General features: G+C 34.0%; 1 protein-coding gene across 3 annotated transcripts in view; it reads left to right on the top strand.

Moving 5' to 3' along the window:
* Nucleotides 1-22,402, top strand: part of TMEM38B (transmembrane protein 38B) — a 45,942-nt gene extending 23,540 nt beyond the window's left edge. For all 3 annotated transcript variants that reach the window (XM_019734143.3, XM_019734144.2, XM_074330790.2), the window contains 4 exons: nt 442-626; nt 1,433-1,520; nt 5,681-5,798; nt 21,428-22,402. In XM_019734143.3, the coding sequence (XP_019589702.1) occupies nt 442-626; nt 1,433-1,520; nt 5,681-5,798; nt 21,428-21,640 (604 nt within the window). In that variant the 3' untranslated portion in view covers nt 21,641-22,402. The remainder of the gene's footprint in view (nt 1-441; nt 627-1,432; nt 1,521-5,680; nt 5,799-21,427) is intronic.
* Nucleotides 22,403-22,946: the final 544 nt, after the last annotated feature.

Genomic DNA, 22,946 nt, shown 5'->3' with positions numbered 1-22,946 from the left:
TGAAATAGAGCCCTTGCTCAGCTACCGAAGGCCCTTTTCTCATTCCTTTTTCCAGAGGAAAAAGTCTATCTTGAGAAGTCTTTTCCCTAGAAGTGATTATGTATTTGCTTTATTTTGTTAGTGGATTCAGCACTTGACTTCTCGAGAGTATCAACACAAATTAGATTAGTATAATAAATACTTTTCGCATATTTAGAGTATTCAGAAGTCTAAACAAGATGAAATTCTTCTCTGATTATGACTTTTGTGATTCATGTGATTAAAAAAATCTACTTCACCCAATTTGTGATTTTGAAGTCAAATTTTGTGTTTATATGGATTTTATGTTCATGTTTATATGTCTGTTGTATTTTGCCAGATAGTTATTGCTAATATGCTGGATTTTTATTTCTAGTCTTCTGATTCCATTTATGTATTAAGATATTTAAATTTTAATTGCAGGTATATTATTTTTTTTTGCCCATGTGACCTCGTTTCCCAGGGCTATTCTTTCCTACCTGTTCAACTCTTGGCTGCAGGAATGAAGGAAGTGACCAGAACTTGGAAAATAGTAGGTGGTGTCACACATGCTGATAGCTATTACAAAGATGGCTGGATAGTCATGATAGCTATTGGATGGGCCCGAGGTAATACTACAGTATGTGTTCATATAAATATTCTGTTATTGGTATATTATGACTACTGAACATTTCTCTAGTTACATTAATGGTGACTATATACTTTAATGACAGTCTTTTTGGAGGATGGTAGCCTTACTTCTGTTGGCTAGTAAAGTTAATTCAAAACTAGCGCTTTTCACTACTATTAGCCATCAACCATTATTTTGAGCCTGACTGTCATAAAACTTTTATGATTGGTTTGATTAGCAGCGCCAGAACCAGAGGGATTCATAATTAAGGTGTAATGCCACCATAAATAAAATTAGATTACATACGAAATTATGTGGTGTATGGGGGGAAAAATTTGCTCTGGTTTTTTCTTTTTTTTTCCATCCTAAATAACTGGAAATGATAAATATGATTGAATATGGATTCATGTTTACTTTGCATCACTTACTTTTATTGTTGAGTTCTTTTATATGTAGGACTTGAGTAAATTTCTCCACTCTCTTGTTATAATAAATTGCACCTAAAACTAATATGAAGGAAGGAAATGATAAAGCAGAGGTTTTTATTTTTCAGGTCTGAAACAAACCTCTAACCATTTTTACCTTAATTACGATACAATAGACAGTTGCCATGCTGGTGAAAGGGAAGAATTACAGTAATGTCAGTGCTATAAATGTACAAAGCAACTTTTTTTCTTGTTCCCCAAAATTATATTTGGGGGATCCTCTTGGAATTTAAGTCAGGAGATAAAATTATGGCTTTGTTGCAAATATTTTCTCTAGAACATTTGGCTAAATATTCTTGTTTTATTTTCTTATTTTTAGGTGCAGGTGGTAGCATTATTACAAATTTTGAGCAGTTGGTAAAAGGACGGTGGAAACCACAAGCTGATGAATGGCTGAAGATGTCCTAGTGAGTTGGTATAAATTATACTGAGCCCTGGATTTTTATCCTTAGATTTTATCAAATTTCTTTTTGAAAACATTTTGGGGACTCTAAATATGTATTAAATATAGGTGAAAAGATAAAATAATGGGAAGAAAACCAGGAATCTTTATTCTTTCACAAAGTTTGCTCTCTCAAATATACTTTGTAAAATAAATATTGATGCCTTTCTCTGTGGGTTCCCCCGCTTAGAAAATAAAACCAAATAAAAACTTCCGAATTATTGTAGATTTGTGGGAAGAGTGTGTATTTATGGAGAGGGAATTACATAGGGACAGACTTCTCTGGATGGAAATGAATCAATTGCAGGCTCTTGGCATTTTCATTAATGAAATCACCCAGATTTCAAATTATGCGTAGTTCTGTTGCTGAAATGTCAAGCTATGGGAACAAATCAATACAGTGTCATAAAGCTCTATTACGTAGTTGCTTTAAAAATGAAAGTTGAGCTTAATTGCATCTAAAAATAAGAAAAAGATGAGAAGAAATAACCCACTCTACACTTGTAAGATGCAAATTATCTTTTATGTCCACTTAAGAGAATCTAACTGTTAGGTGTTTTCTAAAGACACTGACCCAATCTTAAGTCACAAATGTATCCCTGATTCACCTGAAAATGAATAGAGAAATACAGTTACTGTTCCCACAATTCAAGAAGGAAAAGACTTAAGGAATAGTGGCCATAATTAGCCAAGGGAGGAAAGACTTCATGTGACAATAAGCTCATTAGAATGGATTAAAAATCAAGGTTGAGAAGCAGTATGGATGAGGAAGTATATGTTTGAGTGAACCAACAAACTCCAGGACGTTTAGCTTGGAAAGTACTCCTTAAAGCTTGAATGAGGTCGTTTGGAACCAGAACAGAGGAGGCTTTGGTTGATAATAAGTTATAAATAAGGTGTTAGTGTAATTAAGGGGAAATATTTCTCATTTTGAGTTCATGCCTTGAAAATGACTTTTATAAACCATTTCTTGGGACTTTAACACTGAAATCAAATTTGTTTTTCCTCTGTTCAAAACCTTGCAGTGACTCGCCCAAGTGGCTTATAACACCCTCCATGAGCTGCCTCTCTCCCACATCCAATTTGCTTTGATTTCATCTCTTATTATTCTCTCCCTGTTCACTGCCCTCTAGTCTTGAAAAAGCCAGGTGTGGTCTGGTTTAACACCAGCTTTTCTCTTTGCCTAGAATCTTTTTTCTCAGGTGGTTAACTCACTTACCTGCTTTGATCAAAGTATTTTCTCAAAGTTCACCTTCTCATTGAGGACTGCTGTGTTCAGAATTGGAATGTTTCCCTCTGTTTTTCTTTTGTCTCCCACAACATTTATTGTAGCCTATAATTATTCATTGTATTTATTCTCCCCTTGGCTTACCCTCATGCATCAAAGAATACAAGACGCCAAGGACAGGGAATTTTGTCTTCTGATTGTTGTTGTATCCCAAGCACCAATCACATAGACATGTAATAAATATTAGATGAATGAATGATCAACAATTTGTCAGGCAAGATACTTAGATCATTGGTCCATTATGATATTTTGTATATGTTTGTATATATTTAAGTTTTCATATATCTGTTACCAAATGCTGTTGTATAGTAGGGAAAACCTATTTGGTCTTAGAGGATTTATATATTATCATAAACAGGATATTGGTACAAATATGAATGTAAGAGGTGCTGGTGAAGGAGGGCCTAGAAGGAAATGAGGAACATAATATTGAAAACTGGAGGAGAGACGATATAGTTATATAGTGGAAGAAAACTTAGCTGAATTGTGGAAAGCATAACTTGTAAGCAATGAACTTGGATATTTAGCTGAGGAGATTTTGAAGCAAAGTGTTGAAAGCCTGGACTAGTTTCTCCTTGCTGCGTAAAATAAAGTCTGGGAGGAAAGAGTTGAATTGATGGAATACCTGCTAAACAAAGGAACCAAGACTTGATGATTTGGGAAATGCTCAGCCTATCCAGATGATATCTTTTTATCAAAAGATGATGAAATTAGATGATTTGTTGTTAAGAAAGCCTGCTGTGGAGAGAAAGTCAAGGGTGTGGCTGGAAATTTTTGCTAGTCTTAAAAAGAGCTTAGGCAGGTGACTCATGGATCTATTCGTCTATCACAGCAGAAACCAGGAATAGAGATGAGAGTATCCAGGAAAGATCTTGAGTAATGGCATGGATCCCTGTGCCATACACAGGAGACCCACAAAGTCTTTGAAAATGTTCTATCAGCAGAAACACTGCCAGCTTGGACTGAGAGGGATAGAGACAAGATGAAATAAAAGAGGGCTGTCAGACTCCCAAAATTCTACAGGCAGGAAACAGGCTTATAAAACTGCTCAGCTGCAAACATGTGCTCCCCTTCAAGGGAAAGGAAGAATGACTTTAAGGTGGGAGCTCTGGACCTAGAGACCTGAAGCCAGGTTCACAGGCTGGCGTCAACAGGCACAGAGGCCAGAGCCATGAGTGCAGAGGTTGAAACTACGTTTAGAGGACAGGGCCGCGAGCCACAGGATTATCCCAGACCTTACAGCCTAATGGAGTTGCCCTGCTGGATTTTGAAATTGCGTGGGACCAGTGACCACGTTCTTCCTTCATTTTCTCCCTTTTGGAATGGGAATGCCTAGAACTGTTATCCTATGCCTATTCCACCACTGTATTTTGGAAGCAGATAGCTTATTTACCAGTTTCACAGGAAACTATCGTAATAAGTGTAAGGATTTTCTAAATGCTTCTTGATCTTCCTAACCAGTCTCACTGACTTTTTCCTAAATCCCAGCCCTTCTCCAATACCCTACCCCAACTTATTGTCTACAGTCCCTGTCCTTCAGATTCAGTGCTTCAGAATTTATGCTCTGAAAGAACACAACCCCAGATGGAATGTGTGTGTGCTAAGGGGCTGCCCATGACGAGGGGCTGCGGTGCAGAAACCAAACTATTAGAAACGAAGAGCAGCAAAATGACATTAAAACAAGCCTAATTTCATTTGTTTGTTATCTTCTCCTGTTAAAATGTCATTTGGTGTACATATTATATTACAGTTGTACATGTATGTAATTTATAAATTAATTGATAAAATATATTAGGGAGTGTCTTAAGATGCTTTTTTACCAATAGGGACGTACAGTCAAAAAGTTTAGAGACCACTTTTCCAAAACGGGTGCTGCCCAATCATTGTTAAAGCAAGGTCCAAACTCCTGTTACCTAAACCAAACCCCATTTTGAACTCAATCCTTAGCTTGTAATAATTAAATAAATAACTTGTTTTTCATAAAATGGCTTTAGGGATTTTTAAGTATGTCATATTTTGTGGTGTGGCATTCTAAGGGTTTGTTCTTTATCCTTTTCTAGTTGTAATCATAAAGAGCTAGATAATCTGTTACTGAGATATACTTTAAGTGGGGTAAATATATGACATGAAAGTTGTGCTTCTTATTTGTAGATTGACATTGTATTGTAGACTTGAAACATTCAGCACTTATTTGTAGATTGACATCGTATTGTAGACTTTAAACATTCAGCATTAATTTATTAAGATATTAGCTAATGGTAATATTCTGTGCTGAAGTTAGTTAGCTAAGTAATGTATTGGAGTTGACTGTTTTATGAGAGCCATTTGTGTGTATCTCTTCATTCTATATAGCAGCCTGAAGTTGGTCAGGATGGGAGTATTTACACAGTGGAAATGAGAAAATGTTACAAGTCAGGGCTTTATTTTCCTTCCTGGACCCCACCCAAGGAGGCTGTTTAGCATTGTAAGGTTTTTCAGGACTAATCTGCTTTTCCCAAACCATGCTGTGGAACATGGGACTTTCAGATCCTTTGTGAAAAGGTGTTATATGGTCAAAGTATTTTAGAAATATTGCATATAGAGATGTACTCTCTTTATCAGAGTGTCACAGTGTGTGTAAACATTCTCAAATCTCTGCTACTTTATCCTGTGAAGAAAGGCATTTAATTTTATATGACTTAGCATTTCCAAAACTTTGTAAGTATATTCATAGAACTCATTTTTGTGTTATATCTATTAATAACTCATTAAATTAATATTTTGCAGAGTCCTCTCTGAGAAATATAGACATAGATCATGTTTATTACATACTAACTTAAAGTGTGTTTTATTTTCAGCCCTGCCAAGGTAACCCTGCTGGGATCAGTTATCTTCACGTTTCAGCACACCAATCATCTGGCAATATCCAGGCATAATCTTATGTTCCTCTATACCATGTTTCTTGTGGCCACAAAGGTAAGACTTCAAAGTAGCAATGGAATCAGTATTACAAGTTCTGTGTAACCAGTGTTCTGTGTATGAGGCAAATAACAGGAACATTTATTTTTTATTGTTATTACAGTCTAAAAAGATGAGTTTGGGGGAGTTTATTCAGCACATCCATGACTTTCTGAAACATAGCTCTCCTATGATTCCTCCTTTGGTTTATGCTGAGGCTATCAGGAAAGACTAGCAGATACCTTAATAGTATATTGGAGGCCAGAGAGTAGGAGAAATAGCCAAGGCGGATCAGGTACTGCGGATGGTGTTGTCTCTTTTGTAAAATTAGGTATAGGTACTTGGGTGGATGTTCTCTGAAGTTCCTTTAAGCTTTAAAATTTTGAAATTTAATATTAGGACATATTTGTGGTCAATCTCTTCTATTATTTTTGTCTAGTTGGAAGCTTTATTTCTTCTTGAAGATAGAAGATAGTATGACATAAGAGCTCAGGTTTTAGAGACGCGTAGTCTTAAGTTCAAACCGAGTTTTGCTCTCTAATCCCTGAACAGGCAAGTCACTCAGTGTCTCTGAATTCCTATTTCCTCATCTTCATTGTATGATTGTTGAGAGGACTGGAGATGACATATGTCATTGTATCACTGTGTCTGACACATCTTATGAATTTTATTTGCAGCTGTATCATGAGGCTAATTCTGATAATTGCTATTCTTACCATTACTAGATATTGTTCCCTATTCACAGCTAGACAATTGATTTTAAAATAAGATTATTTAAGCCTAGAGAAATGTTATAGCTAACTCTATCTTAGTCTAGATACTTTTGGCTAAAATCTTACCTACAGGATTCTTAAAAGGAAACAGTATATATGTTATATACATTTATATTTTAGAAAGAACCAAGTCACTGTAGGGACCATTTATTTGTGTTTCAGTAGTCTCTGCAGTGGAGGTGACCTGTGGCAGTGATTGAAGTAATGCAAATATCTGAGGCAGAATCTCTTCACATGTGCCCTCCTCCCAGTCCTCACATTTTGAGCTGTATGTATTTCTTTGTACTGGCTTTACTGAGATACAGTTTACAACCATACAATTCATCCATTTAAAGTGTACAATTCAGTGGTTTTCAGTATAGTCAAAGAATTGTACAACCATCACCACAATCAATGTTAAAACATTTTCATCACCCCCAAAAGAAACCTCGTACCCATTAGCAGTCACTGCACATTTTCCCTCTATCTTCCTAACTGTAGGCAATTATTTTGCCTATTCTGACATTTCATGTAAATGGAATCCTAACAATATGTGGTCTTTTGACTGTTTTCTTTTCACTTAGCATAATGTTTTTGAGGTCCATCCATGTTGTGTGTACGTGTATCAGTATGTTATTCCTTTTTATTACCAAATAATATTCCATTGAATGGATATACTACATTGTATTTATCAAGTGATGGATATTTGGGTTGTTTTACATTTTGGCTAATACAAATAATGAGCTGTGAACATTCATTTGCAAGTTTTTATGTGGACATGTGTTGCATTTCTCTTGGGTATATCATATAGGAATGGAATTACTACATTATATAGTAATTCGTTGTTTAACCTTTTGAGGAGCTTTTGAGAAATTAACCAAGTGGCTTCGTCATTTTACATTTCCAGCGACAATATATGAGAGTTCTAATTTCACCACATCTTTACCAATGCTTGTCTTTTTTATTAGAGCGATCCTAGTGGGTGTGAAGTGGCATCTCATTGTTATTTTGATTTACATTTCTCTGATGGCTAATGATGTTGATCAACTTTTCATGTGCTTGTTGGTCATTTGTATATCTTCTTTGGAAAAATGTCTATTCAGATCATTTGCCCATTTTTAATTTTGTCATTTATCTTTTTAATGTTGAGTGTAAGATTTCTTCATATATTCTGGGTATTAGACCCTTATTAGATTTCTGATTCTCAAATGTTTTCTTCTTCTCTGTGGGTTGACACTATTATTTTTTTTTATATATAAATTTTATTGGAGAATATTGGGGTATAGTGTGTTAGCTCCAAGTCATTGTCCTTCAATCTAGATGTAGCGGGTGCAGTTCACTGGCCCATGTGGGAATCGAACTGGCAACCCTGTTGTTCAGAGCTCGTGCTCTTACCAACTGAGCCACCTGGGCGCCCCAACACTATCACTTTTTTGATAGTGTCCTGGGAAGCACAAATTTTTGATTTTGATGAAGTCCAATTTACCTGTTTTTTTGTTGTTTGTGCTTTTGATGTCACATCTAAGAAACCATTGCCAAATCCATGGTAAAAAAAAGATTTACCTCTATGTTTTATTCTAAAGAGTTTTGTAGTTTTAACCCTCATGTTTAGCTCTGTGGTCTATTTGGAGTCAATTTTTGTATATGAGAATATGGTATCTCCATTCTTTTGCATGTGGCTATCTAGTTGTCCCAGCGTTTTTTTAATTGGAAAGACTATTCTTTCCCTCATTGAGTTGTTTTGGCAACCTTGTTGAAAATCAGTTGACTATAAATGTACGTAAGGGTTTATTTTTGGACTCTCACTTTTATTCCATTTACCTATGTACCGATCCACATGGTCTTAATTATTTTAGCTTTGTGGTCAGTTTTGAAATTGAAAAAATGTTAGTCCTCCAAGTTTGTTCGTCTTTCTCAGGATTGTTTTGACCATTCTGGGTCACTTAAATTTCCATACGAGTTTTAGAATTTAACTTGACAATTTCTGCAAAGAAGGCCAGCTCATAGTTTCGTAGGGATTGCATTGAATCTTTTTCCATGGAATCAATTTGGGGATTATTGTCATCTTAACAATATTAAATCTTTGAATCCATTAACACAGGTGTCTTTCCATTTATTTAGGTCTTCTTTAAATATTTTTCAATGATATTTTTAGTGTCCAAATTTTATGTATCTCTTGTTAAATTTATTCTTAAGAATTTTATTTGATGCAATAGTAAATAGAATTGTTTTTTATAATACTGTCATTTTTATATTGCAAATGTATAGAAATAAAAGTGGTTTTTGTATATCAGTCTTGTATCCTGTAACCCTGCTGAACTCCTTCATTAGCGATAATAAGGTTTTGTGTGTGTGTGTGTGTGTATGGAGTCCTTAAGGTTTTCTATAGTCAAGGTCATGTCATCTGCCAATAGAGATGGGTTTACTTCTTCCTTTCCGATCCACATATCTTTTATCTCATTTTCTTGCCCAGTTGCCCTGGCTGGAACCTGCAGTACGTGTTGAGTAGAAGTAGAGAAAATGAACACCCTTGTCTTCTTCCTGACCTCAGGGAGAACGTGTTCAGTCTTGCACTATTAAGAATGGTATTAGCTGTAGGGCTTTTGTAGATGCCCTGTCAGGTTGAGGAAGATAGTTCTCTTCTACTCCGAGTTTGTAGAGTGTTTTTATCATGGAGCGTTGGGAGGTGCATAATATTTTATAACTTTGATCTTTAAAGAAAATGAACATATGTTGTGAGTTTGGTAAGAATAAGTAGTACTAGTATCTATTAAATTTTTAGAATTGCAAGGGTCAATTTTCATTGAAGGCCTAATTTGTGGAATAACAATGAGTTTTTCTTCCAGTTATTGCCCGATATATAGTTCTTTATTATAACATCTAAATTTAAATACCACATTACAAAGTGGTAATGAAAGAGATACTTTAAAATAGAATAACATAATAGAATAATATTGAACTTTTCTCATAATATTCCTCAACATTTTCCTAATTAGAATATTATTCCCCTAATTAGAATAATGTTCCCCAACATTTTTCTAAATATCCACCAACTTCTAAATAGAATATTCATTTCTGACTCATCCATTTGCCCAAATTCCCTTTAGATTTATACTGATTTTTAAATGGCTTGTCATTTGTTTCTGAGTAGCTACAGTGGTTTTTCATTTCTTAGATATGAAAAACTGAATTGACAGAATGTGCAGAGAAAAACTTGGCAGTAATTATTTTTCTTTGCTCTTTCTTGTATTATTTATATAGTCAGAAAATTTGCGTTTTGTGTTTGTTTTGGGTAATAATCCAGCGTGTTGGCATATACACAGATGCTAAAAATACAAGAATAAAAATAGTGAGATTTATGAGAAACAGAAAGTCAGTGGCCCCAGCATTGCTTATCCTCTAGTGTCTCTGTAGTCATCTCAACTGGCTGGAGAAGCCACTCTGCGGTAAACCTTAGGCAGTCTCCCTTTTGACTTGTGCAGCCTAGCCCTAAGCCAAGGACTGGTGGCACCATCCCATACACACATCAGGACTCTCCTTTCCTGCCTGCTGTGCCTGCCGAGCTCCCTACTCTCGGATCCCCTCCCCTGCAGATGGCAGGCAGTTTAGCTTCCCATCTCTGCCACCTCAGTTTCAGTTCTAGCTCTCTGCTCTCTCTTTGAAAAGTTGTCCCGAGGCAGAAGTGAGGGTAAGTGTGGGGATCACTTCATCAGTTCCCCTTTTTCTCATGGGTCCTCAGTCTTACATTGTCTGTTGCCCATTGTATTTTGTCAGATTTATGGTTTCCATGCCTGGAAGGATCATCTGGAACCAGTTATTTCTGTCATAGCCAAGGAGAAAGTTCCTCTATTCTTTCTTGATCAGTTTTGTCAGAGGTTTATCGGTGTATAATTTTGTCAGAGGACCAACTTTTGATTTTCTTGTTCCCCTCAATCATACTGTTTTACATTTCTGTGCCTTACATCACATGTTTTGATGTGTATGCTTTTATTGTCATTCAGTTTAAATTTCTCCTAATTTACATTATAATTTTTTTGACAGAAATATTTACAAAGGTGTTTTGAAATTTCAAGCATTTAAAAAACTTTTTGAAAAATGGTTTGTACTGAAACTGCATTTTGGACAGTGTATTGCAGTCTGTGTTATTCTTTGGTATTTGCTGAGACTTCATTTCTCTACTACTACTGTTGATGAGATTTTGTAGTTCTGATTTGTGTGTGTGAAAAATAAGTATGTTTTCATTTTGGAGGTGTAGGGAGTCTACATATATCTATATGTATGCTTGTTCATTATGTTTCAAATATAGCATATAGTTACTAATTTTTTCCCTGCCTGATCTGTTAATTTTCTTCCTTCCTGAGAGAAGTATGTTAAATTTCTCCTTCCTTGTCTTCTTGTCTCTTTCCCTCTTTTCCTCCCTCCTATTTTTTTTTTATAGTCCTTTCCTTTCTTCCTTTTTTCTAGAGTTCAAGTTATTGTGGGGTCCCAGTTTCATTCAAGGAGGACTCAATTCTACTTTTCCAACTTCCATAAGTCCTTTGTGATTGTTAAAATCCAAGTCTCAGAGGAAAGAAATGTGAAGAAAATCTAGGCTTCAGAATTTTAAACAAGTCATTTGTGTTTCTCAAACTATAATTACACACATCCCAAGGGATATATAGCTTCTGGTCCTGCCTGAACAGTCACATTATAAATGTGATGCATTATGTACCATTGGTTGATCTCAATGTAAATTTTAAACATTTTAAAGTTAAACAGGAATATATTATGGGATGGAATTCAAAATTCACATAAAGTTTTAAGATAAGATGAAAAAATGACATTCTGTATTTGCCGAGTCTTTGGCTATTTTGGGCTATGCCACGTTCACTTTCTCCCATCAGAGATGTTTCAGAAGCACAGGTACTATTTTGGTGCCTCAGTGTAAGAAAGTATTGTAACGTAGTGTTATAGTGAAATAAAGCAGAGGGAGACCTGAGTGGTCAAGAATGATTAAAACTGAAAACAGGTTGTTGGACTTTGAAGTGAAGAAGTATTTTGGTGACTTTGGTAAAAGCAGTTTCATTGGACTGGTAGAGAATAGAAAAATGATTGTAATAGACTAAGGTGAATAAGAGGAAGTGAAGACAAAATATAAACTTTTAAAGGAATTTGGAGAGAGTAGAAACAGAAACAACTTGGGAGAGCAGTTCGGCAGTGCCTAATAATACCCATCTTGTGACCTCATAATTCCATTTCTAGGTATAACCTGTGGTAGTCTCCCAAGCTGTGGTATGGAGCTCAACTTCATCAGGATCTCTTTAAAAAATGTTTTAGCAAAGTAGCCTTTAATATTTATATAAAAAAACTTAGGAACGATTCCCTTAAATTTTTTTTAAATCAACTTTATTGAAATATAATTTACATACTATAAAATATACTCATTTTAAGAGTACATTTTAATGAGTTTTCACAAATTTGTGTATGTGTGTAACTACCACCACAATCAAGATAGGGACATTTCTATTCGAAAAGTTTCTTTTGTGCTATCCCGGTAAATTCCAACCACTGCATAGCCTATTGCTATAGCTTAATCTTTTTTCAAATTTCTTATCAATGCAATCATATCGTACGTATCTTTTATGTCTGGCTTCTTCTGCTCAGCATAATGTTTTTGAGATTTATCTATGATGTTGCATATTCCCTTTTATTGCTAAATAGCATCATATATCACAATTTGTTTATCTGATTACCTACTGATGGATTTTGGATTGTTTCCAGGTTTTGATTGTTTGAATAAAGTTGTTATGAACAAAGTGCTATGAACACATGTATTTTGTGTGGACATGTATTTTCATTTCTCTTGGTTAAATAACTAGGATTGGAATTGCTGGGTCATATGGAAAGCATATGTTTAACTTTTTAGGAAACTGACATGCTCGCTGTTTACCAAAATGGTTGTACCCACCAGCATTCCTACCAGCAATGTATGAACGTTCTAGTTGTCCTACGTTCTTGCTAATATTTGATATTTTAGCTTTAGCCATTTTATAGTATGTAATAGTGTCTTATTATAGTTATATTTTGCATTTCTCTGATGACTAAGGATTTGAGCTTCTTTTATGTGCTTACTGGCCATTTATATATTGTCTTTTGGGCAGTGTCTGTTCAAATGTTTTGCCTCTTTTAAAAATTAGATTGTTTTTCTTATTACTGAGTTCTCTATATATTTAGGATACCAATGCTTTATGTGATAATACATATTGCCAATATTTTCCCCCCGTGTGTGGCTTTCCTTTTTATTTCCTTAACATTGTTTTTAGAAGAGCTCAGTTTTTTATTTTGATGAAGTTAGGTTTATCAGATTTTCCTTTTATGTCCCTGTTTTTATTGTCCTATCTAAGAAATTCTTCCATATGCCGAGGTTGTGAAGATTTTTTTTACCTCTATTTTCTTCTTAACAGTTTTACAGCTTTTGCTTTTATGTTTAGGTCTGTGATCCATTTCAAATTAAGTTTTATGATTAGCATAAGGAAAGGGTCAGGTATATTTTTTCCATATGAATATGACGATTCAGCAGCATTTGTTGAGAAGACTGTCCTTTCCCTGATTGAATTCTCTCAACACCTTTGTTGAAAATCAGTTGCCCTTACATGTGTGGGTCTTTGTCTGGACTATGTTCTCTTCCATTGATTTATGTCTATGCTTAGCCAATACCAAACTGTTTTAATAACCATAACTTTATAGTAAGTTTTGAAATTAGGTAGTATAAGTATTTCACCTTTGTTCGTTCTCAAGATTTCTTTGTATATTCTAGGTCTTTTACATTTACTTAGAAATATTATAATGGTGTCACTTTCTACTAAAAATAAGCCTTCTGGGATTGTGATGGAGATTGTGTTGTAGCTATAGATCCATTTGGGAGAAATAACATCTTAAAAATATGAAAACTACCAATCCATGAATAGATATCTCTCTCCATTTAATTAGTTCTTAAATTTCTCACAACAGTATTTTGTGGTTTTAATTATTTTACATACATTATTTTACATACATTATATTTACATACATTGCTGAAGTAGTTCATAGTTTCAGATGCCTTTATAAATAGTAATTTTTAAATTTTCAGTTTTGAATTTTACATTGCTTATATGTATATTTACAGTTGGTTCTTGTATCCTGTGACCTTACTAAATTTACCTATTGGTTCTAGTATCTTTTGTGTTGATTTCTTAGCATTGTCTTTATATCATTGATCTTGTTGTCTATAATGAAGACAGTTTTACCTTTTCCTTATTAACCTGGATGATGCTTATTTCTGTTTCTTACCTTATTGTTCTGGTTAGAACCTCTAGTTCAGTCGTGAAAAGAAATGGTGATAGTGGGCATCTTTGTCTTGTTTCTGACCTTAGTGAGAAAACAGTCATCCTTTTACCATTAAGTATGATGTTAGCTGTAAGTGTCTTAGAGATGCCGTTTATCAGGTTGAGGAAATTAACTTCTATTCTTAGTTTGCTGAGAATTTTTATGGGGAATGGGTGTGGAATTTTGTGAAATGTTTTGTTCTGCATTGGTTAAGATAATTATATGGTTTTTCTCCTATATTCTGTTAATATAGTGGATTACACTGATTAATTTTTTTCAAATGGTTATATCAACCTTTCATTTCTGTGATGAACCCAACTGTCATGATGTATCCTTTTTGTATATTGTTGGATTCTGTTTGCCAATATATTTCAAGGATTTTGTTGTTGTTGTTGTTAAATGTGTTCATGAATGATATTTTCTTTGTAATTTCTTTGTCTGGTTTTCGTATCAGCATATAACACTAGACTCATTAAATAGGTTGAGAAGTATTCAGTTCACAACTCTCTGAAAGGGTTTATATTTGTTTGCTATCATTTCTTAATTAAATGTTTGATATAGGACTATTCAGATTTTCTATTTTATTTGTTCATTTCAGTAAATTGCATTTTTTTCAAAATACTTACCATTTCACTTAAGTTTTCAATTTTGTTGGCATGAAATTGTTAATAGCAGTTCTTTGCTACTGTTTGTTTAATGTCTATAGAATTTGTAGTAATATCACCACTTTCATTCCTGTCCTAAAGATTTATTGTCTAAAAAGGAATATAAAACATGTACACTATACTTTTAAACTTTGTGGGGATAGGGACTAGTTTTGTTTTATTCTCACTGCATCCCTAGCACTGTATCTGGTGCACATAGTAGATTTTTAATATGTATTTGTTGACTGATAAATGACCAAAATGCTTTTCCATAGGTCTCTCTGTATTTAATTCTCTCATAATTATTTATTTAAGGCTATGCTATCAGATGAACAATTCATTTACCTAGCTTACTGAAAATAACATTTTCAAAAATGGAAATCTTAAGATTTTAGTTTGACAGTCATTTAGATTAATAATTATTGATGTCTAAATGAATGACATCACCAATGAAGAAAACAAAGTGACCAGAAAACTTGGTTGAATATGCCTTCTGTCGTCAGGCATTTGTAATTGAGCAAGGTGACTATCACTGGAGGTCTTAAGGAGTAGATACTTGAGTTACACTGCAAAGGATTGTTTGGATTTGGGCAAGTGGAGACAGGAAGAAGTATGTTCTGGGTGGAGATAAGGATTAATTATGCAAATTTTGCTTATGTAGATATATTGTAATAGTCTTTGAATTATTCATGTGAAGTAGAAGTTGTGTTTATTCATTGTACTATCAGTGCTAGGCACCATGGAGGATATAAAAGTACATAAGTACTATTTGTGTTCTTAAAGAACTTACATCGTACGTCACATTTTTCTGGGCATTTTTAAAAGAATGTGGCAAAGCTTTAAACAATTTCTTTACCTGAATTATTTATATTTTATGATGTGTTGTAAGTATGAGATTATCTTTAGGACTTCTACTTTCTTTTGTTTTCTTTACTTTTTAACCAAGAGACCATGAAGTCAAATGCTATCTAATTTAGGTAATGGTGCTTTTTCTTTTAATAGTTTACTAAATACGGAGATAGTTTTATATTTCGTTTATAAAAGAATAAGGTTTGATTCCATTTGTCACCAGTTTATTTGTATTACCTTGCTGAATCAAGACCTGATAAGAGGCTGAATTCACAGAAGTCTGTCCTTGAACCTCCTAAGTCTATCTCAGCAATAATTTCTGATGCCGGCAATACTTCTCAGCTGAGTGATGACTCTACTGGGAGAAAAGATTATATTAAAACACTCAACTTTGAAAAATACTTACTATAGTTCACGTTCTCAGGAAATAACTTTAGATCCTGACACTCTTCTATTTAGGATTTTGTAAAAAAAACACCCTCTTTTTCTGATAGTAGACCATTGTTTATATCTGAATTCTTTTGTCTTTTATTGGCAGCTCATGAAGTCAAGCGATGACCAAAATAATTATGTTAGTACATTTCATTGTAACTATTTATTCTAAAGAATAATGGAATATAAAGAAGTTCTTCTTAGATCTTACTCAATAATGGCATGTATTTGGAGGTTAGCATTATATTTAGATTCTCCTCGCTCTGTACTCTTTCCGGGTAACCACATTCATATTTGTGCTTTTACCTTCTGCTTGTATGGTAATGACTCCCAAATCTACATTCTGTACTTAAATGTTTCATTACTGTACTTACTCTTTACTATTCTGTAATTACTGATTTACTTGCTTGACCCTAAGAGTCTGTAAGGTCCTTGAGGTCAGGGACTACATTCTGGCAGCCTGGTGTGATGCACAAGCAGAGTATTTAAATCCTCTTGATAGTTTTAGGCTTTGTTAGTGCTGTTCTATTTCTGATTTGCCCTTCTAGAATGTGACCCTTTTGGGGGTCTCAGTTTAAGCCTGAGGTGTATCCCTGGTGTATCAAGCAGTTCCACCATGAACTTCAACCTGTCTTCCCGGCACAAAGCAGCTGGCTGCTGAAGTGTCTCCTCAGCAAATTGGTGTCCCAGCTGTTGCTCTCTGCAAGGTGTTTCAAAATCACTTTCTATGTTCTCACAGTTTAGGGTTGATAACCTCCTGTTGGACAGATTAATCATGGTTTTTGGGCTCATTGCCCTCTAGTCCTAGGTGCTTTGGCTTCTCAGACTCCAGCCTCTGTCTTCTTAGCCGATTTGAGACTTCTGCTTATTCTTCCTCTATGCTGTCAATGGACAACCATACTTAAAAACCAGGGCGAATGTGGAGTTCACCTTGTTCAGCTGCCTTTGTTTTAGGGATCATACCGCCATCGGGGTCTGCTTGTACTAGTTGCTCTCCAGTGCCTTTTAACAGTTGTTTTATGTATTTCTGTCTTTTGTATTGATTTTGGTGAAAGACTGAGTCTGATATAAACTGTTTAGTAATGGCTGGCCTGAAGTCCATGTGCATGCCTTCAAAAATGTTATTTTGTTTGTTTAGTTTTTTTGAAGTCAAAGTCACATAACAAAATCAACTTTCAAAGTATATATGGTTCAGTGGCATTTAGTACCTTTACAGTGTTGTGTGTGCATGCATTTTTAGTGTATATAATGATAGTCGTACATTACACCTCTTGTTCTTTGTCTCATTGTCACCTAACAATATGTTTTAAGAATTTTTCCATATTAGTTTTTTATTTATTTATTACTATAACTGTTGCATAGTATGCATTTCATGTATCCATTCTCCTTGTGATGGAAACATACTTTGTCTCCAAATCTCCATTACCTAGACTACATTGCAGTTAATTAGAATTTATTCTTGATTCCATTGTCCTCAAGCAAGTGGATTATGTAAGGACCTCTTATAGAAAATGATTCCAAAAATTTCTAGTTTGATTCATTATCTGAGATCTGCTGGAGGAATTGACCCTTGGAAATTCATGGGCTTTTTTGAACCTTAAAATTTCCCCTTCAGAACCATTTTGACACCAGTGTAATTTCTTCAGCAAATCTGAACATCTCTGAGCACTGTGTATTCTGTCAGATAAAGTATTGGTAGCACTCTCCGTTCTACCTCTCAATGTCTTGGTTGCTTCTCTATATAAATACATATGGAAAAGAATTGAATGATTAGAAATTTTCTAGTCTTTCCTAGAGGCAATGTTCTGCAATTCACTGAAAGTCTTTGACTTCAGATTATGATAGAATGCAGTGTATTTAATGATTGAACTCAAAATATATGGTGACGGAAGGAGAACTGACTCAGCCGGGTGAACATCCAATGCAATATATAGATGATGTAGTATAGAAATGTACACTTGAAACCTGTATAATTTTACTAATCAATGTCACCCCAATAAATTTAATAAAAATTTTTAAAAGGACAAGAGTGACTGAATGGATTAAAAAAATAAGACTCACCTATATGCTACCTACAAGAAATTCATTTCAGATATGAGGATGCACACAGAGTAAAAGTGAGGGATGGAAAAATATATTCCATAGGAATGAAAACCAAAGAAAGCTGAGGTAGACGAAATAGACTTTAAAACAAAGACTGTAATAAGTGACAGAGAAGAGCATGACGTAATGATAAAGGGTTCAATCCAACAAGAGTATGTAACATTTGCAAACATTTATGCACCTAACTAGGAGCACCTATAAAGCAAATGTTAACACATCTAAAGAGAGAAATAGATAGCAATACAATAATGGTAGGGGACTTTAAGCCCCATTTTCATCAATGGATAGTTCATTGAGACAGAAAATCAAAAGGAAAAGTTCGCCTCAAGTGACATGTTAGCCTGTATGGACTTAACAGAGATAGAGAGAGCAATCCATCCAAAAGCAGCAGAATACACATTCTTCTCAAATACACATGGAACATTCTCCAGAATAGATCATATGTTAGGTCACAAAACAAGTCTTAATAAATTTAAGAAGAATGAAATCATAATAGATCTCTTTTGACCACAATTGTATGAAACTAGAAATCAATTATAAGAAGAAAACTGGAAAATGCATAAATATGTGGAGGTTAAATCACATGCTACTGAATAAACAATGTATCAAAGAAGAATTCAAAAGAGAAATCATAAAACATTTTGAGACAAATGAAAATGGAAATACAACAAACATACCAAAACTTACAGGATGCTGCAAAAGCAGTTCTAAGAGAGGAATTTATAGCGATAAATGCCTACTTCCAGAAGCAAGCACAATCTCAAACAACCTAACTTGACACCTCAAGGAGCTAGAGAAAAAAGAACAAATGAAGCTCAAAGTTAGTAGAAGAAAGGAAATAACAAAGGTCAGAGCAGAAATATGCATAAGTGAAATAAATTGAAAACCATTAAAACAGATAAGTGAAACAGAGCTGGTTCTTTGAAAAGATAAGCAAAATTAGTAAACCTTTAGCTGAACTCACCAAGAGAAGAAGAGGACTCAAATAAATAAAATCAGAAATGAAAGAGGAGACATTACAACTGATACAAAGAATCATAAGAGACCACTATGAATACTTAAACAGCAACAAATTTAACAACCTGGAAAAAAATGGGTAAATTTCTAGAAACATACAGCCTATCAAAATAAGTCATGAAGAAATAGAAAAATCTGAACAGACCAATTACTAGTAAGAAGATTTTTGAATCAGTAATCGAAAACCTCCCAGTAAACAAAAGTCTTGGACCAGGTGGCTTCAGTGCTGAAGTCTACCAAACATTAAAAAGAGAATTAATACCAATCCTTCTCAGAATCTTCCAAATAATAGGAGAGAAGGGAATGCTCCAAACTCATTTTATGATGCCAATATTACCCTGATACCAAACCAGATAAAGCTTTTCCTCTAAGATCAAAAACAAAACAAGGATGCCTACTCTTGCCGGTTTTATTCACTTTTATTCTTGGAAAGAGAAATAGTATTGGAAGCCCTAGCAAGAGCGACTAGGCAAGAAAAAGAAATAAAGGCATCCATATTGGGAAGGAAGAAGTAAAACTGTCTCTATTTGAAGATAATATGGTGTTATATATAGAAAACCATAAAGACTTCACCACAAAATTGTTAGAACTAATAAATGAACCCAGTACAGTTGCAAGATACATAATCAACATAAAAATTGAAGAAGACAAAAATAAATGGAAACATAGTTTGTGGATTAGAAGAATTAATATCAGTGGAATGTCCATACTACCCAAAGTGATTTACAGATTCAATGCAATACCTATCAAAATTCCAACAGCATTTTTACAGAAATAGACCAAACAATCCTAAAATTTGTACAAAACCACAAAAAGACGCCAGATAGCAAAAGCACTCTTGAGGGAAAAACAGCTCGAGGCACGACACTCCTTGACTTCAAACTATATTACAAAGCTATAGTAATCAAAACTGCATGGTACTGGCATAAAAACAGCCACATAGAACAATGGAACAGTAGAGAACCCAGATAAAACCACACACATATGATTAATTTATGCCAAAGGAGCCAAGAATATACAATGGGGAAAAGACAGTCTCTTTAATAAATGGTGTTGGGAAGACTGGACAGCCACATGCAAAAGAATGAAAGTAAAGTAGACCCCTATCTTACACCGTACACAAAAATCAACTCAAAATGGATTAAAGACTTGAATTGAAGACCTGAAACCATAAAACTCCTTGAAGAAAATATAGGCAGTAAGCTCTTGGCATTGGTCTTGGCAATGATTTTTTGAATCTGATACCAAAAGCAAAGGTCGCCAAAGGTAAAAATAAAAAAGTGGGACTATATCAAACTAAAAAGCTACTGCACAGCAAAGGAAACCATCAACAAAATGAAAAGACAACCTACTGAATGGGAGAAAATATTTTCATATCACGTTTGATGAGAGGTTAATATCCAAAAATTTATGAATAATTCATGCAATTCAGAAAATCAAATAACCCCATTAAAAAATGGGCAAAGGACCCGAATATATATATTTTTTTTCCGGAAGAAGACATAAATATAGCCAACAGTTACATGAAAAGGTGCTTAACATTACTAATCATCAGGGAAATGCAAATCAAAACCACAAGGAGATATCACCTCATACCTGTTAGAATGGCTATTATCAGAAAGAGAAGAAATAACAAATCTTGGTAAGGATATGGAGAAAAGGGAACCCTTGTTCACTGTTGGTGGGAATATAAATTGGTGTAGCTACTATGGAAAACTGGAGGTTCCTCAGAAAATATAAATAGAATTCTTGTATGACCCAGCAATTCCACTCCTGGGTGTTTATTCAAAGGAAATGAAAATGCTAATAAAAAAGATACATGCATTCCCATGTTTGTTGTAGCATTATTTACAATAACCAAGATAGGGAAACAACCTAAGTTTCCATCAATGGATGAATGAAGAAAATATGGTGTAGATGTATACATTGGAATATTCAGCCATAAAAAGGAACGAAATCTTGACATTTGTGACAACGTGCATGGACCTTCAGGGCATTATGCTAAGTGAAATAAGTCAGACAGAGAAAGGTAAGAATAGTATGAGCTTAGTTATATATGGAAGAGATTACTGGTTGCCAGAGGCAGGGGTTGGTGGTGGGCCAAATAGAGGAAGGGGATCAAAAGATGAACAGACTTCCAGTTAAAAATTAAGTAAGTCATTGGGATATAATGTTCAATTAATAATACTGACTATAGTTAATAATACTGTTTTGCATATTTGAAAGTTGCCAAGAGTAGATATTAAAAATTCTCATCACAAGAAAAAAAAATTTTTAAACTATGGTGATGGATGTTAGACTTATTGTGATCATTTTGCAGTATTTATAAGTATTGAATCATATGTTGTACACCTGAAACTAACATAATGTTATATGTCAGTTATACCGCAATAAAAAAGCACATTTTGAACTTGGTCTTCTTTTTATAATTTACTTTCTCAATTATCTCAGTTATGAGAAAGAAAACATTTGAATTTAAATTCAAAGTTGAACTTTTTTTTTCCAGATAACCATGATGATTACACAGACTGCTTTTATGCCTTTTGCTCCTTTTGAGGATACACTGAGTCGGATGCTGTTTGGCTGGCAGCAGCAGTTCTCGTGTGAAAAGAAAAGTAAAACAAAATCGTCTTTCAATGGTACTGGTTCATCGACCTCAAAGCCTATAGCTGATGCTTCAGATAACGTTAAAAAGAAGCATGCTAAGAAGACTGAATAAATTTACTTGATGAGTTTTAGAAGCCAAAAAAATATTTTTTCTTATCTACCTGTCAGATTGTGGTAAATATTTATATATAAATGATGTAAAATAAAGACTATATATAAGGAATGGAGGTGACAAAAAGAAAGAACTTCTTTCTGTTTCTGGGAAACTATCCCTTTGTGGATTGTAATTCTTGTGTTATGAGTGTTTCATGTGAAATTGTTTTTCTAAGTTATATAAAAATATTCTATTGTGATTATTTTATAGTTTTATATCGATAAAAGAAGGCTAGATTTTTTTAATGTTAGATAAAGGAAGCCTACTATCATTGCAAAATTACAAAATTTAAAGCCTTTTTGTTTTATGTGGGTATTTTCATACAGGTTTTTAATTTGAATCTATTTGAGCTTTAGTACAGCAAAATTAAAATTTTATTTCACATTACCATTATAATTCCTAGCTATTAAAAACAATTCCTGTTTAATTTTGAGCACTTCCTAGGAAGAGTAAACTTTACCTAAATTACTTTATATTATGAGTGAAAATAAATGACTAGTTTATATTTCAGATGTAAACATTGTATTCTTTTTGTCTACATTAAATGGAAATACCAGAAATTTTATTAATTTTTTTGTAGTAGTATTTATTGTTCAGTGAGAACAGGGTGTGAGTATGAGTTCTGAAGTCTGTTTCATGCACTTGTTTGTACTATCTTTTTTCTCAAAATCAGGGGTGTAATTTTTAATAAATTACTAGTCCCATGTTTTGTAAGTTTCATTTGCGGATCTTATATTTTTTTCTCTCTCCTTAAAACACATTTGTTTTGACTGTAGGAGAAATTATTCTTTTCAGCGTTCACATATTCTTCTTTCTGGTCTTAGTTGGTTTGAATGCATTGATGGTAGTATCTTAATGATTCGACAAAAATTTAAAAATTTCCTTTTTATGTCTCTAATGGGAACTTTTCAGTTTTCCAGTTGAAATGTCTCTCTCTAGATTGCATATATTTGTGTTATATTTTAATCTATATGTACATACATTATTCATTTTATTTTAAATTAATACTAATTATCCTTATGTGAACATTCTCAGCTCTAATGAGAATCGTCCTTGGGTCTTTGGTAGTAACCAGCTAACCAAGAGGAAACAGACTCATGGTAGTCCATTTTAGTGAAGAATGGTGATGTTAAATCTGGTTCCTGTTAGATTTTCTTGCTTTATTTCATAGTTTAAAATTCCACTTGTAACGTTAAAACTCTGTGACTGACATTTCTTATATCCAGACCATGAATCTGCTACCTGCAAAGAGTTAGTACGTATC

Source organism: Rhinolophus sinicus, chromosome 16 (assembly GCF_057876585.1).
Source record: "Rhinolophus sinicus isolate RSI-liver-muscle chromosome 16, RSI-T2T, whole genome shotgun sequence".
NCBI lineage: Eukaryota > Metazoa > Chordata > Mammalia > Chiroptera > Rhinolophidae > Rhinolophus > Rhinolophus sinicus.
This window is presented reverse-complemented; position numbering and strand designations above follow the sequence as displayed.